Source organism: Dreissena polymorpha, chromosome 6 (assembly GCF_020536995.1).
Source record: "Dreissena polymorpha isolate Duluth1 chromosome 6, UMN_Dpol_1.0, whole genome shotgun sequence".
In the NCBI taxonomy this organism is placed as follows: Eukaryota; Metazoa; Mollusca; class Bivalvia; order Myida; family Dreissenidae; genus Dreissena; species Dreissena polymorpha.
The window spans coordinates 1,949,116-1,964,494 of NC_068360.1; the positions used below are offsets into that span (position 1 = coordinate 1,949,116).

Sequence of the window (15,379 nt, forward strand, 5' to 3'; positions counted from 1 at the left end):
ATGTTTGAGTGACAACTACTTGTACATGGTTATACGTTGCAAGTTCTCTGTTTAAAGGTGTACTGGATTATGAAAGACTATGAAAATCAAGTCATCTCATCAAGTCATCAAGTCATGCTATAAGCAATCAGTTTATCCGCTTCATGTAATTATCACAAGAATCTATGTCAGATCCCATCTCAGACAGCTACGCCGAAAACATAATATCAGCAATCTTGATTGTTGTCCATACAAGAAAATCGCATTAATTCATGGCAGACACATGTTGTCTAATTACTACTAAATCACGTGCATTCTAACGTTATTTATTCCCAACTGTGCGCCCCTTACATTACGGACTCGTCTTATCTTGCTTAGATACTGAATATTCTCAAAGGGAATGCTAGTGTAAGAATATTTGTTTGTAAGGAGGACAATGGACAATGCTGTGATATTGATACTTTAGTCAGTGGTAACATTTCGAACAGCATTCAATAATGAAATACACCGAGATATTACATGATTCATTTCTCTCAAACATTGATGAAAGATGATTAAAATAACAATTCAGTGCTTTTTGAATATTACGAGTCAGTTTTTGATAAAGTTATGAGTGAGTGTTAATAATAAAGTACATTGTAAGTATCTTTCTTAAACAATTACACGATATTTATATTACATACGAAACACAATTCGATTATCGAAGCAGTGTGACGGAGTTCTATGCCTTAACTTTATAAGTATTATAAAACACATCTCAGTCAATTCACAATACTAATTTTATTTAGTGTAGAGGTCTATTAATTTACAATCTCAAGTTATAATAATTACTAATTTCAAAAGACTTATAAAATAACATACAAAAACCTATCCTACCTCCTAACACTAGTGTCCTATCATGTCTGGGAGTAAGTATTATATAGGCCGAGGTGCATGTACTGGACATCTGGCATCATAAGGGAACATGTATCCATTGAATAATTAATTGGGTATAATAAGAAGGTATACTAACTGCTACCTATCTGATCTTAGGTCTTTCGTGTTCAATTATTTCTTAATTGTGATTCTCGGTATATAGACACCGCTCCAAAGCTATATTCGTCCGTATGTTACGTACGACTACAACTCGCGAGTGAGTATTCAAGCAGAGTGCCTATTAATGCATAACGCGTATCAAAGTAGAGTGCGTAGCAAAGCTCAATGATCAAAGCAGCGTGGGTATTGTCAAAGAAGAGTGATTATACAAGCAGAGCGATTATCAATGCAGAGTGAGTATCATAGCAGCGGGGTATCAAAGCAGAGTGAGTATCAAAGCAGAGTGAGTATCAAAGCAGAATGAGCATCAAAGCAGAGTGAGTATCAAAGCAGAGTGAGTATCATAGCAGCGTGGGTATCAAAGCAGCATGGCCATCAATGTTGCGTGAATACGAAGGCAGAGAATGTATCAAACCAGAGTTACAATCAAGCCGAGTGAGTACAAAAGAAGAGTGCGTATCGTGGTAGAGTGAGTATCAAATCAGATTGACTGTCAATTCAAAGTGAGTGTCAAACCAGAGTTAGAATCAAGCCGAGTGAGTACCAAAAAAAGGATGCTTATCATGGTAGAGTGAGTATCAAATCAGATCGATTGCCAATTCAAAGTGAGTGTCAAACCAGAGTTACAATCACAGAAGAGCGAGTATCAAGCTGAGTGAGTGCCAAATAAGATTATGTATTAAAATATATCGAAATCAAAGCGACTTTCAAACCAGATAGAGTTCTAAATTACAGATGATTATCTGGGAGAACAATACAGAAGTAACGTCGATCACAGATGCATCAACAAAGCGAGATAGATGTTATATTTGGCGATCCTTTGCTGTTCTGACATAAGAACATATATGTGCACTTTTGGCTGTTAAAGATTTTGCTTGGTTACCGTATTATGTCCATAGAACATAGATGTGAAAAATAGCAGCATGTATATTAGAAACCATGCAACTAAAAATAAATTAAAAATAAACCATGAAAATAGAATATCTTGCGTAAGGCAAAACACTTCAGACCGTGTAGGTCGGCTGTAAGCCTAAAAAATAAAATAACCTTTTATAATCCCAACGCTAACTGTCGAATTATTTTAAGTACGGACGTATCCATTACTTATCACAATGTTTTAGGCACTTTGCAAAAGTTTTTTCAACCGTTTCTGATAAGATCGCATTAGTTAAAATGCATTTGCCAACAACTATTTTGTGTATTTTCCACAAGATTCAAATCTATTTTAGAATCAACATAGTCTTTGTATATTTGTATGTATCCAATATCTGAAGAAATGTTGAAGGATTGAAAAGGTAAGGACCAAAGTGGGAGGCAGCTATATCCAATACGTTTTCCGTATCCATGTTCCTGTAGATAGTGGGTCACTACAAACAATAGTTCAGCAATGTCAGTAGTACCGAAATTGAATTCATCTGTAAACAAATTTAATCGAAGACATTGTGTCTGGTCTTCCTTGTCAACCAACACCTCGTAACGAAAACCGTTTTGACGTATACCAGCTTAGGTTGTCCGACTTATGGTTGTATGCCTTTCAGAGACGTGTACAATCACAATTATTGTATTCGCGATATGCCCATACTTTACAGGCTTGAGCAAGTCAATAACCTTGTTGATAACAGTCAAAAATAACGGATTGCGAACATTAATGGCATTTACTTCAAAAGCAATCCTCACTTGTTTATAGTCGAGCAGTTTAGACGACAACTCTTTTAGTCCAAAGTATTCCGCATATCTGTGCACTGCTTCAGAGACGTCGCTAGGTGGCAGCGTTCCGAAGCGCAGGAACTCCAGTATATGACCAAATGAACTTCCGTCGCAGTCGATCATGTAGCGACAATCTTTATCTCGGTGAATCACGTGACGTCCGCTAAACATGGCGGCCAACATGCTGTCTTCATATTTGCAAAGCGTTGATAACATTGTCGTATACAGCTTACCACCAACGTTTAGCTCAATAACATCTGGAAACTAAAGACAACAAAATTACATCAAAACAAAAAGACAGACGACACGTGTTGATAGACGGATAAACGTTTATAAGACAAGCCCGCGCAAACTTTGAAAAAAAAAGAGTCTTATTCCACGAATATGTTTAAATCATGTACACAAATCTAATATATTCAATACATACAAACGAAAGAGAAACAACACAAACCTCTGTGGCCATTGTCGCTTGCTGATGATCAAAATGAATTAGTCTTGTTCGTAAACACTCCTTATTTAACAAAGTACTGTTAAAATTACAATCCATTAATAAATGTAAAAACTACTAAAGCAAAATCATTGTACGTCAATCGGTGTATGCTTCACAGGCATATTGATTATTAGAAACCGATACTCGATATGTTGATACAGACTGAACGGGCAATTAATCGGTATACTTTAGTCCTTTTCAACGCAAATACAGAGTAAGGCTGAAACAGGTTCTTATTCTACAAGTATTTTAATTCATGTATAAAATTCTTATTCATTTACGCATTATCGTTATGTGTCGATTAATGAACAACCTATGAGCTTGATCTGTGACGAAATGTAAAGTAGAATGTATGGATGATACATCATTTGCACCCATGTCAATCATAGGCAGGAAAGTGATACTTGCTTTCCTGGGGTATGTGCAATTTCCAGGTCGGTCAAACAAGTGCATAAAACCAGACCAAGTACGTCTTGATGGTTTCATGTCCAAATAACTTTTAAAAATGCATCAAATTGTCCATGATGATCATGACTGGCACTTTTTAATTCGAGAGTTTCTAAGTCCTGAATTTGCATTTTTTTCAAGTTCATTATTTTCAGGAACTATTTTATGTCAATTTTTCCCAGCCTCTTTAATTCTTCTAAAGTTATATCTGATCTTGGAATCGACATACACAGCTTTGAGCCTGGCGTGGTGCAGGCTATGATACCCATCCCGTGAAAAGTACCACTGCCATCATATGTTGCTGTGTTATGGTCCACATTATCTGCAACAAATTGGAGGAATTTCCCAGGAAAGTACGTTGGTATGCTCGTAGTAATAGAGGCTGCCGCAGAGGATTCAAATTTTTTTACTTCAGAATATGATGCACAAACTCCAAGATTATACAATAGGTCGACCAAGTACCGTGAAAAGAAATGATGGTGCAGTTGAACTGCTAATCCTAATTGTAAAGGAACAATAATAGTCCGTGGTCTACATACCTGCATTACAGCTTGTCCTATTGACGATAACTTCATCTTTACTTCTTTTCCACATAACATTGTACTCAGGAAAAGGCGGAGACTTGCCGAAACAAAATTCGTGTTTTCTTCAGAAGAAGCTATAGCTGAAAATGTTGGATAAAATTTCTTGTTTGGTTGTACAAGATCAATGTCATCTTTGATAATTTTAGCTGCAGCCATAAGCACCTTTTGTCATTTCGCCTGCTCTGAAACTTGGGATCCTGATTTTGCTGTTTCATATAACATTTCAGCTGCAGTTTGTTTAAGCGTTAAAAGTGTCATCTTTTCCAGTTATAGTATTTATTGATAGCCTTTCCCCAAAATGGTCAATTTATTTCTTCTTTAAATGTTTACTTGAATAGGTTCTTTCTCCACATTGCTCTTCCATAACGCTAACAAGATCACCAAGGGAAAATACACATCCAACATTTTCCTCTATAAAGAAAACAACTGTTTTAAAACCCTAATCCGTATCTACACAGTCTGGTCTACCTACAAACTTTTTACTTGGACTTGCGTCACAATCTGCAAAACGTTTAGGAATAGCGCGGTTAGTTCTAAAATTTACATTACAGTTTTGATGATACAATGCATCTGCTACAGGTAGGTCAATCACTGATGCAATTCTGTGGAGTATTTCCTGTGACCACTCATCATCTCTTTCAGCACATTTTTCCTTTATTTTATTTTGAAAGTCAATAGTGCGAACAGCATAAACATCAATGCTTCTTTTTTGTTTGTGATTTTGGCATCTTTCCCACAAAACAGACATTTGTTCTAAAAATCAAATAAATAGGAGGACCTTGTTGATGCAGAAGTCTTATTATTAGTTGGATCTTGTTGTTTTACATTTCGTGTATGAATGTATTGTCTACGGCACTCCGTATGTACTACACACCCTTCACTAACATAAACGTTACATTCTTTTCTTCTTAAACAGGGCCTGGCTTGGTTTACACTTGTAGCTCGTTTTTATCCAAGTTTTACAGTAAGTTGATGCTCCATCCAAAGGCAGGTCACAAATAGCGCAATTGGGAATCTCCATCTGAAATGTAAAATATGTTTTTGTGTTATAACAGATTCATCTAAAAGCAGTTGGTACACATATCCACATATTTACATGTGTTTCAATTGTCAATGAAATTCTTTCAGTTGCAGCAATATTGTTTGCTCAATATTGAAGACATTTGTGATAATAACCAAATTCTCATATGACATTATGTTCTTAAGTGCCCCCTAATCACCAAAACTGTTTTTTAAAAACTCACTTGTATTTCCTTTGATTTAGAAATCCATGACTCGAAGAGCAATGAAAACACACACGGACCAGGAATGCCATCTACCTTTAAAGGATAAATAAACACAGAATGAATAAATAAAGCTAAAAAAATAACAAGGGACTAAATTGTCACAAAACCAGGTTTTCAATATATAAAAAAAGTCTGATAAAGGGCTTGTTTCAAAATCAATCTATTTTTAGTCGTGGCGACATTGACCTTGAAAATATCTACGTAGTTCTTTCGCGCGACACACCGTACAATGATAGTGAAAATATATGCCAAATTTTAAAATCTGACAATCAATGACATAGTTATGGCCCGGACAAGCTCATTTATGGCCATTTTTGACCTTTGAACTCAAAGTGTGACCTTGACCTTGGAGATATCGACCTAATTATTTCGCCCGACACACCGTCCAATGATGGTGAACAAATGTCCCAAATGATTTTAAAATCTGACGATCAATTACATAGTTATTGCCCGGACAAGCTCATTTATGGCCATTTTTGACCTTTGAACTCAAAGTGTGACCTTGACCTTGGAGATATTGATGTAATTCTTTCGCGCGACACACCGTCCAATGATGGTGAACAAATGTGCTAAATGATTTTAAAATCTGACAATGAACGACATAGTTATGGCCCGGACAAGCTTGTTCCGCCCGCCCGCCAACCCGCCCGCATTCGCTAATCTAATAACCAGTTTTTTCCTTCGGAAAACCTGGTTAAAAACATCTTTATACCAAATAATCGTTATTTTATGTACGTCGACGCTTCCATACTTTTTTGCTGCAAAGACGGATTCCCCTTCTGGGTAAGACATGTGATGTATCTTGCGATACTCCCCGGGGTCCTTTTTTGGAACTAGACCTATTGGCGATACTATGAATTCGTTGAACGGTTGTGAAGAGAAAGGGCCTGCAACTCGCCCCTCCAACAGTTCTTTCGAAATGTTTTTCAGAAATTACCTCTGGGTGTTCGTAAGCCGATTTTAAATTTTTTGCGACGCGTGTTTGTCGCGGTCCGTGATATTGAAGTGAAAAACCGTATTTGAAGCCATAAAAAAAGCAACCTTGCATCCGCATTATCATACCCTCGTAAAAATGTTTGTAAAGCGTATAATTTAACCGGCGACGGAGCGATGTCTATAATGTTTTTGTTTTGACAGTTACTGCGTGTATCGACTAAAATTGCCTCGGTTTTGTCCGAATTGACGCTGTCCGAACCTGTGTGAATTTGGGTTATTTCTGACCAGAAATGGAGAATCAAACCTCGGTGTGTTTGCGCGCTGGACGACTCCCGAGGCTTCCGCTACGCTCTGACAGTTTATTGCTGGATGGTTACCCCGACAACGCGAGCAATTGTGAGGAAAACGGCAGTTCACCAGGCGGCAAGTTCCCTGATTTAAATAATAACACGTGTACTGGTCGCGTGAGGGGCGTAGAAACGTTCCCGATGTGCGCGCGTTTCCGGTTTGTACGAGCATACAGCGCCACCAAAGGTCATTATTTATCTCAAACCAAGGTGAGGGTGAGATGCTCTGACGGAGCCTGAACTGCTCGTCATAGGTGCGCCAAGCCGATCCACCCTGGCGTTACGCGGCCTCTCTTATGGTCCAAAAATATTTCAGCAATTCTTGTGTTTTTGATTTGTTATGATCAAACGATAAATACACAGATATGAAGATAATGAATGCGTCTGACCATTTCTCGATCGAACCAATCGTGTCTTTGCATTATGTTTGTTTCGCCACCAGGCGGCCGCCCGCTGAAACTGAAAATGTTGCCCCTGACAGATGACTTTTGAGCTCTACGGACCCTTTTAACAATAACGCGAAATTGACAAATTCACCACGCCCGATTTGTTGTTTTAACTGATCGGGAATGTGGGCCGCTACGTCATCCGAAACTATCCGGATGTTTGGCATGGCCGCACTCGCTGTTGTGATGTTCGACGCGGCGGACATTGTTGACTGGCTCGGTTGCTGCAAACTAAAAGTGGGTACACTAACAGGAAGGGGTTCACGAGGAACGATACCAGTGCTTGAACCATTTGAACCGCTTGAACCACCGTTCTCGGCCTCTCTAAGCAATTGCTCAAAATCGATTATTTGTTTACCTTTATCCCCTTCATCTGGGCTTACCGACCTCGGCCCCTTCTGCGTCCCCGCCTTTCATCGCGCGCCTCTACCTCTCATGCTGACTGAGATTAAATGCGATTTTATACAAAAGCTTTAAAGTTTGTCTGAACTGAATTTCGTCTCGACGGAAAAGGAAGTAGCATTCCAGAAAATGTCACGTGTGCAAATTCGAAGAACCTCGGCGTTAGCAACCTGTTAGCGTCCCTTGATACGAGGAAGCGAACAACCTTACCCGTTTTGTATTAAAAAATAAATGGACATTATTCCTTATAAATATGAATAATTTGTTTTGTTTTTACTAGTCCTACCGTCAACGTCAAATTTCATAAAATTCAGCAATAAGGCAAAACCCAAGTAACGGTACATAGATTGTTAGAAATATGCAAAAACATTAGAAATTGTTTACAATCTTAACTGGGATCGCAACAGCTAACTAAAAGACATTAATAAAAGACCATATTTAATCACAAACATAATACCATACAGTATCAAACTCGACCTTAATCATTAATAACTTACATGTACTTGTTCACAGATTTCGGCATGTTTTGAAGTTTGTGATTAAATGCTTTATTGATAAATGTTAACAACAGGACTAAAGAGCCCCCGTGTAAAACAATAATGGAATTGAGGAAAGTAAAAAAAAGTAATAAAAAAGTCGACACCACCTTGGATCGTACTACTGACAATTATATTATGAACCAACTCGTTAATTTCTGATGATTGTGATAACAAAAATACTGAGTTGTGATAATAGCATCATCGGTGTTGCTATAAATATATCCTCTGATAAATAAACTGCCGCAACACCCCTTAACATTGACACTATCGTTTGCTTTACAACAGAAGTCGGGTAAGACGAAAAAATAAATCATGCTATTTGTAACATACAATTGTTAAAATCGTTCATAAAAAACATTAAAACGTTGTTGCAAATTTGCATTCCATAAAACATGATAACTTGTGCAATGCGTTTGGCAGTTGGCAGTTTGTTTTTCCGATGCATATAGGTCATAATACACTAAATAGTTTCCCTATATAATTCAATGTAAAAGCGACAACTTTGAGCGAAAATAAATGCAACATTTTGCACATAGAGACCCCCATAACATACCTTTTCTTAAAGGCCATTCTAAGCGGAATCGATTTATGCAATAAAAAAGATATGTCATGTACAAAGCAAGAAAGAACTTGACACAAATCAAAATCGACTGTTTTTGCAACTTTTTTTTTCGGCCGTTTCTTAGTGGAATGTAACCTTTTCTAGTGCAATGGTTTACTATAGTCTTCACGTGTATCATATTTCAGGGATTCAGTAGTGAACACCTATTCATGCCCTACCATTATCTCTGCAAGATAACACCCAAATAATGGTAAAAAGTGTAAAACATGCCTTCCTGTCAACTATGATATTTTTTTAGAGAGTACAGCCCTACATGAAGCGATCATTTAGTGTATTGTGACCTATAAATGTCATTAGAAATCTATGACAAACCCCACCTTAGACAACTACGTAGAAAAAAACATATAATATCCGCAATCTTGATGGCTCGTCGTGCATATATGACATATATATTTTTTCGTTCATGATTCACACGTGCGGCCTAATATTTAACTTATCACATGTATTTTAAAGTAACTTTGTTTTAAATGTGGCGCTGACATTAGGGACTCGTCTTATCGTGCTCAGTTACTGAGTATTATCAAGGGGGTATGCTCGTGTTAGAATATTTGTTTGTACGGAGGAATAAGGCCAATGCTGTGATATCGATACTTAAGTCCTGTGAAACAGTTGGCGATGTATTCAGATTTATATTCGTTTTCTTGGTGAGTTAATTGGTGAGGTGGTGAATAATCGTGAATTTTTTGTTTACGATCGTTTTCTCCCAGTTTCGTTTGCAACGAGAGCAGTTTCCTGATACTAGAATAAGATTGTGCATTAAGTACTGTGATACTAGGTCGCACAGGAAAAGTGTGAAAACAGTTTTACATCGTTCCAACAATACGCTGAATAATGCAACATATTTGCAGCAATTTAATGTTGTTATTTGAGTGTATTATTGCATCTTTTAGGTTTAGAACACAGTGTCACGTATTTCATGCGTGCTGCCTTAGGGGGAATCCAGTTTGAAACTTTTCATCTGAATACAGATTGAGTATAAAAGCGCGTTAGTATCAAACCAGAAGTAGTATTTAAGCATAGTGAATATCAAAGCGGAATGCTAACAAGGCAGAGTTTTTATCAAAACATAGTGAGTATTAAAGCAGAGTGAGTATCAAAGCAGAGTGAGTATCAAACCAGAGTGAGTATCAAAGCATAGTGAGTACCAAAGCAGAGTGAGTATCAAAGTAGAGTGAGTATCAAAGCAGAGTGAGTATCAAAGCAGAGTTAGTAGCAAACCAGAGTGAGTATCAAAGCAGAGTGAGTATAAACGCAGAGTGGGTATCAACGCAGAGTGAATATCAACGCAGAGTGAGTATTAAAGCAGAGTGGGTATCAAAGCAGAGTGAATATTAACGCAGAGTGAGTATCAAAGCAGAGTGAATTTCAACGCAGAGTGAGTATAAAAGCAGAGTAAGTATCAAAGCAGAGTGAGTATTAAAGCAGAGCGAGTATGAACGCAGAGTGAGTATCAAAGCAGAGTGAATATCAGCGCAGAGTGAGTATCAAAGTAGAGTGAGTATCAAAGCTGAGTGAGCATCAACGCAGAGTGAGTATCAAAGCAGAGTGAGTATCAAAGCAGAGTGAATGTCAACGCAGAGTGAATATCAAAGCAGAGTGAATATCGAAACAGAGTGTGTATAAACGCAGAGTGGGTATCAAAGCATAGTGAGTATCAAAGCAGAGCGAGTATCAAAGCAGAGTGAGTATCAGAACAGAGTGAGTATCAGAGCAGAATGAGTATCAAAGCAGAGTGAGTATCAAAGCAGAGTGAGTATCAAAGCAGAGTGAGTATTAAAGCAGAGCGAGTATCAAAGCAGAGTGAGTATCTAAGCAGAGTGAATATCAACGCAGAGTGAGTATCAAAGCAGAGTGAGTATCAACGAAGAGTGAGTATCAAAGCAGAGTGAATATCAACGCAGAGTGAATATCAACGCAGAGTGAATATCAACGCAGAGTGAATATCAACGCAGAGTGAGTATCAAAGCAGAGTGAATATCAACGAAGAGTGAGTATCAAAGCAGAGTGAATATCAACGCAGAGTGAGTATCAAAGCAGAGTGAATATCAACGCAGAGTGTATATCAACGCTGAGTGAGTATCAACGCAGAGTGAATATCAACGCAGAGTGAATATCAACGCAGAGTGAGAATCAAAAAGGAGTGAGTATCAAATCAGAGTGAGTATCAAATCAGAGTGAGTATCAAATCAGAGTGAATATTAATCCAGAGAGATTACCAAAGCAGAGTGAGTTTAAACCTGACTTAGTATCAAAGCAGTATGGGTATTAATCCAGAGTGAGTTTCAAAGTAGAATGAGTATCAACGCAGATTAAGAATTAAACCAGAGTGAGTATCGGAGAAGAATACCACACCCGAGTGAGTATCGCGGAAGAAGGAATATGAAGCGGAGTGAGTATCGAGCAGCGGATTGACAAAGCAGAGTATCAGCACATAATGCGTATCCAGTCAGCGAGAGTATCGAAGCAGATACAGTAGACAAGAAGAGTGAGTTCCAAACATCATATGATAATCTGTGAGAACAAACACGAAGTAACGCCGATTACAAATTTATCAACAAAACGAGATGGAAGTTTTATGCTGCGATCAAATCATATGCCGTTTGACAAAAGAAAACGTATGTACAATTTTGGTTGTACAAGATAATGCTTGCAAACTTTGTATTGTCATTAGAGCAAAGATATTATGAAGAACAGCATGCGCATTGTAAATAATGCAACACAAATGATAAGAAACCATACAACTAAAAAACAAACTCGTGTAAGTCAGAATACTTTGGTATGTGTAGGTCAAGTATAGGCCTACGAAACGAACGCCCGTCAGTCACCACACGCACACAACGTTAACTGTCCAGTAATTAGAAGTATTGACGTGTCTCTCGCCCTTTCACAGAGTTACACGGGCAGGTATTTAGGAAAAGTGTCATCGGAATATGAGTGAATTACAAAAGTTATACACGCATTTGCTATAAAAGTAAGCAGGTAGTTTACAGGCTTTCAGCTTCCATACTCGACGGAGAAGAAATATTCAAAACTATGTTAGAACTAACATGGTCCTTGGATATTTGTATGTATCCTATATCTTTAGCAGAGCTGCTGTAGATGGATTGATTTTTGGGGTATGGGTGTAAGCTATATCCAACACGTTTCCCGTACCCATGTTCCTGTAGAAAGTGTGTCACTACAAACAATAGTTCAGCGATGTTAATAGTTTCGAAATTGCATTCATCTGTAAATAATTTTAATCTTAGACATTTTACATCTGGTATTATTTCTTCCTGGTTAACCACCGTCCCATTATATCTGTAAAGGAATGCATAACCGCTTCTGGTAAGTCCCTTAAGAGTATAGACTAGGGTTGTTTTCCTTTCGGAGACGTTTAAAATTATAATTATTGTTTTCGCGATATGTGCGTACATTACAGGCTTTAACAAGTCGATAATCTTGCTGATAACCATCAAAAAGAACGGATTGCGAGCTTTAATGGCAGTAAATTCACAGGCAATCCTCACGTTTTTATAGTCGAGCAGCTTTGACGAAAGCTCATTAAGTCCGAAGTATTCCGCATGTCTGTGCACTGCTTCAGAAACGTCGCTAGGTGGCAGCGTTCCGAAGCGCAGGAATTCCAGGATATGACAAAATATTTTGCCGTCGCAGTCGATCATGAAGCGACCGTCTTTGTCTCGGTGAATCACGTGACGTCCGCTAAACATGGCGGCCAACATGCTGTCTTCATATGTGCGAAGCGTCGACAACGTTGTCGTATACAGCATACCGCCAACGTTTAGCTCAATAACGTTTGGAAACTAAATAAGAATAAAAATTAAAAATCGGCGGTCTGTCAAAAGCTAAGAAAAAACAATCAAAATGTACCGGCATGTACGAAACAGGTATAGAGGTTCATAAGCTCAATGAATAAGATAATAAACTTACCTCTGCGGCCATTGTCGATAGCTTACTGTTCGTCAACACACCTCTAATATACAGCAGATCTGTAATGTTCTGTGTTTATACACAACATCTAATTTTACCTTTTAACTTTTCCGGTCATATGACAGACATATATCAAACACAATCGTGACACATCGACTTCCTCCGTAACAATAGTGATACATCCGACGATTTATGAATGAATCGTCTGCTGATTCAGAGTGGTTATATGTAAATAAAGAAGTAGTTATGAAGGTATTTATCATAAATTATTTTAGATGATACATACGGACAACGTTGTGCATAAAACACAAACACGTATGCATATTATTTCAAAAAGTACGTAGTAATAATCATAACATACAAATAAAAATTTGAGGGTTAAAAACTTAGTTACCAGTTAACTGTTATTTTTCTCGTGTCTTCTTTTAGAAAAAAAAAATGTGATACGTTTAATCCGTTTTATTAATACATCAACATACATCATCTTTTCTTTACAAGCACATTAAGATAAAGTTATAAACAATGCGTTGTAAATAGTTGCATTCTGCAATAGGCAACTGTGACGTTAACCTGGCATTTGTGTATATGCTCACAGTTTCATTACGATTTGTTTACTGCAATGTTACGGTTTTGTTTCTATAGCGTTACTCTAGTGGACTCTCCCATCTTTCTAAATTGGATAATTTATTTCCAAAATAAGGGCTGTCTAGTATATTAATTTCAATATTTATACTATTTCTTACAGAAATTCCTTGAAGCAAACAGCGCAGATCCTGAAGAGACGCCGCATCGTGCGGCGTCTTATCTGGGTCTACCCTGTTTGCCAAGGCCTTTTTTCTAGACGCTAGGCATAAATGGGTTAATTCATGAGCAAGTGTCATTCGTTGAGCTTTAGGACACTATATTCAAATCCAATATGGTCAAATACGCACGCCATACAAGAAAACAGCAATAAAGCATACGCTATGATCAGATACAAGAAATGTCTTTAAAGAGATGATCATATGTGAAATTCATGTTGATGTCTGTATTGTCCTAAATATACTACCACCGGTCCCTGACTTTCACTATCTGGCCATTAACGAGGATTCTTAAACACCATATTGTTCGGACTACATAGCCCATGTTTTGTTTGAGACTTAATATAATTATGATCTGAACCATGAATAATAGATCATATACCACACCATTATTTCGTAATTGAAAATAACCTTAAAACAACATAATGGTACATTGATTTATAAATTGTCAGGCACATTAACAAAAAAAAAATAGTTAACGTTGTCCGAAATTACAGCAAGATTATACGAGATATATTTTACGCCAGTCCAATGTATTTAGATCTGGTCTTGTTCAGCCATATATTATACCAATCATTTGTTTTGAAACTTGTGTATTTATGCTAAGATCATTAAACAACATGAAAAGTTCAACTTTATGAATATTCGAAGTTTCTAAATATGCCGCCTTTTATACTGGGGCATGGGAATACAAATGACCATTAAACTTATTATTTGTATTGATAAAAACGTGTATTTGTAATTGTTAAATGAACGAAACCATACCCACTATTTAAGCACCAAAATAATACATGTCCTTGCATTTTAATGTACTTATACATTTATTTAATTATATCATTATATACTTATAAAAGTAACGATTTTAATGATTGATGACAAAGTAAAGAAAGGAAACAAATGCTATTTTTGCAGTAGTTGTGATTGGGGACTTAAGAAGTCATGTATTGTAAATTATTTGTTTCACAAATATGGTGTATACTGTAATGTAAAAACTGTCGATGGTAAAATGTATAAAATGTGTTATACTATGCATACGTCGCTTGAAAACTCTGTGGGGTGTGGAGTGGGATGCCCTCGACCATAACACACATATTTACATAAACAATCAAATAAATGGAACGGAAAAAACACGTTTTTTTTGCTAATTACAAATGTTAACAAAGTGAGATGTTAACTTCAGCTTCATTGGTAGGAATAAACGTTTTGTTAAACGTGATCCTTAATTAATGGCAAGGAATTATACCATTGAAATCGACAGTTTCGTTGGCTTAAGAACATAGTACATTGGTAAGATGAATAAATATATCATTCTTATTGTAACATACAATCATAAAAACCGTTCATAAATACATCAAATTATTGTTTGCATTCCTAAAACATGAAAATTTGGGCAATTCTATTGGCAGTCAGTTTTCCCGCTTCATAAAATTATCACAAGAAATCTCAACCTCCGCGCAGAGATTTGACTTGTTCCGAGCATAGCTCGACATCAAATCCCTGCCGTTTTAACCAACCACGTGATAATAAGCGAGCCTCTTGGTACAATTACAATCCTATTGTATTTTTTTCTATTTTTAATAAAGTACCGTATTTTTTATTATTAACGTAAAAGTAAACACTTTTTTCAAAGTATAACAGAAAATGATACTACTTTTCATGATATAATACCGGTACTTCAACATAAAAAAATCATTCCAGATCTAGGAGGATTTTCTTGTGATGCCAGTGGTTATCGTCGGTAGCTGTGGGGGGATAACCGCTGTGTTGAGTTTAAAGAAACCTATATCAAGAGATAGCTACGTAGAAAAAACATATTCCAGTCGCTATCT

The 15,379-nt window shown here is 37.1% G+C and overlaps 2 protein-coding genes across 2 annotated transcripts; both read right to left on the reverse strand.

Annotated features, from left to right (window-relative positions):
* Window positions 1-2,012: 2,012 nt before the first annotated feature.
* LOC127833320 (BTB/POZ domain-containing protein KCTD7-like) lies at window positions 2,013-3,227 on the reverse strand. The gene is made up of 2 exons (XM_052358500.1): window positions 3,173-3,227; window positions 2,013-2,985 (listed from the first exon to the last, which is right to left on the reverse strand). The coding sequence occupies exons 1-2, from the start codon at window positions 3,182-3,184 to the stop codon at window positions 2,518-2,520; spliced, it is 480 nt and encodes a 159-aa protein (XP_052214460.1). The 5' UTR covers window positions 3,185-3,227; the 3' UTR covers window positions 2,013-2,517.
* Window positions 3,228-11,431: 8,204 nt separating this feature from the next.
* LOC127835431 (uncharacterized) lies at window positions 11,432-12,899 on the reverse strand. The gene is made up of 2 exons (XM_052361858.1): window positions 12,751-12,899; window positions 11,432-12,623 (listed from the first exon to the last, which is right to left on the reverse strand). Exons 1-2 carry the CDS (start codon window positions 12,760-12,762, stop codon window positions 11,805-11,807), a joined length of 831 nt encoding a protein of 276 aa, XP_052217818.1. The 5' UTR covers window positions 12,763-12,899; the 3' UTR covers window positions 11,432-11,804.
* Between the last annotated feature and the right edge of the window lie 2,480 nt (window positions 12,900-15,379).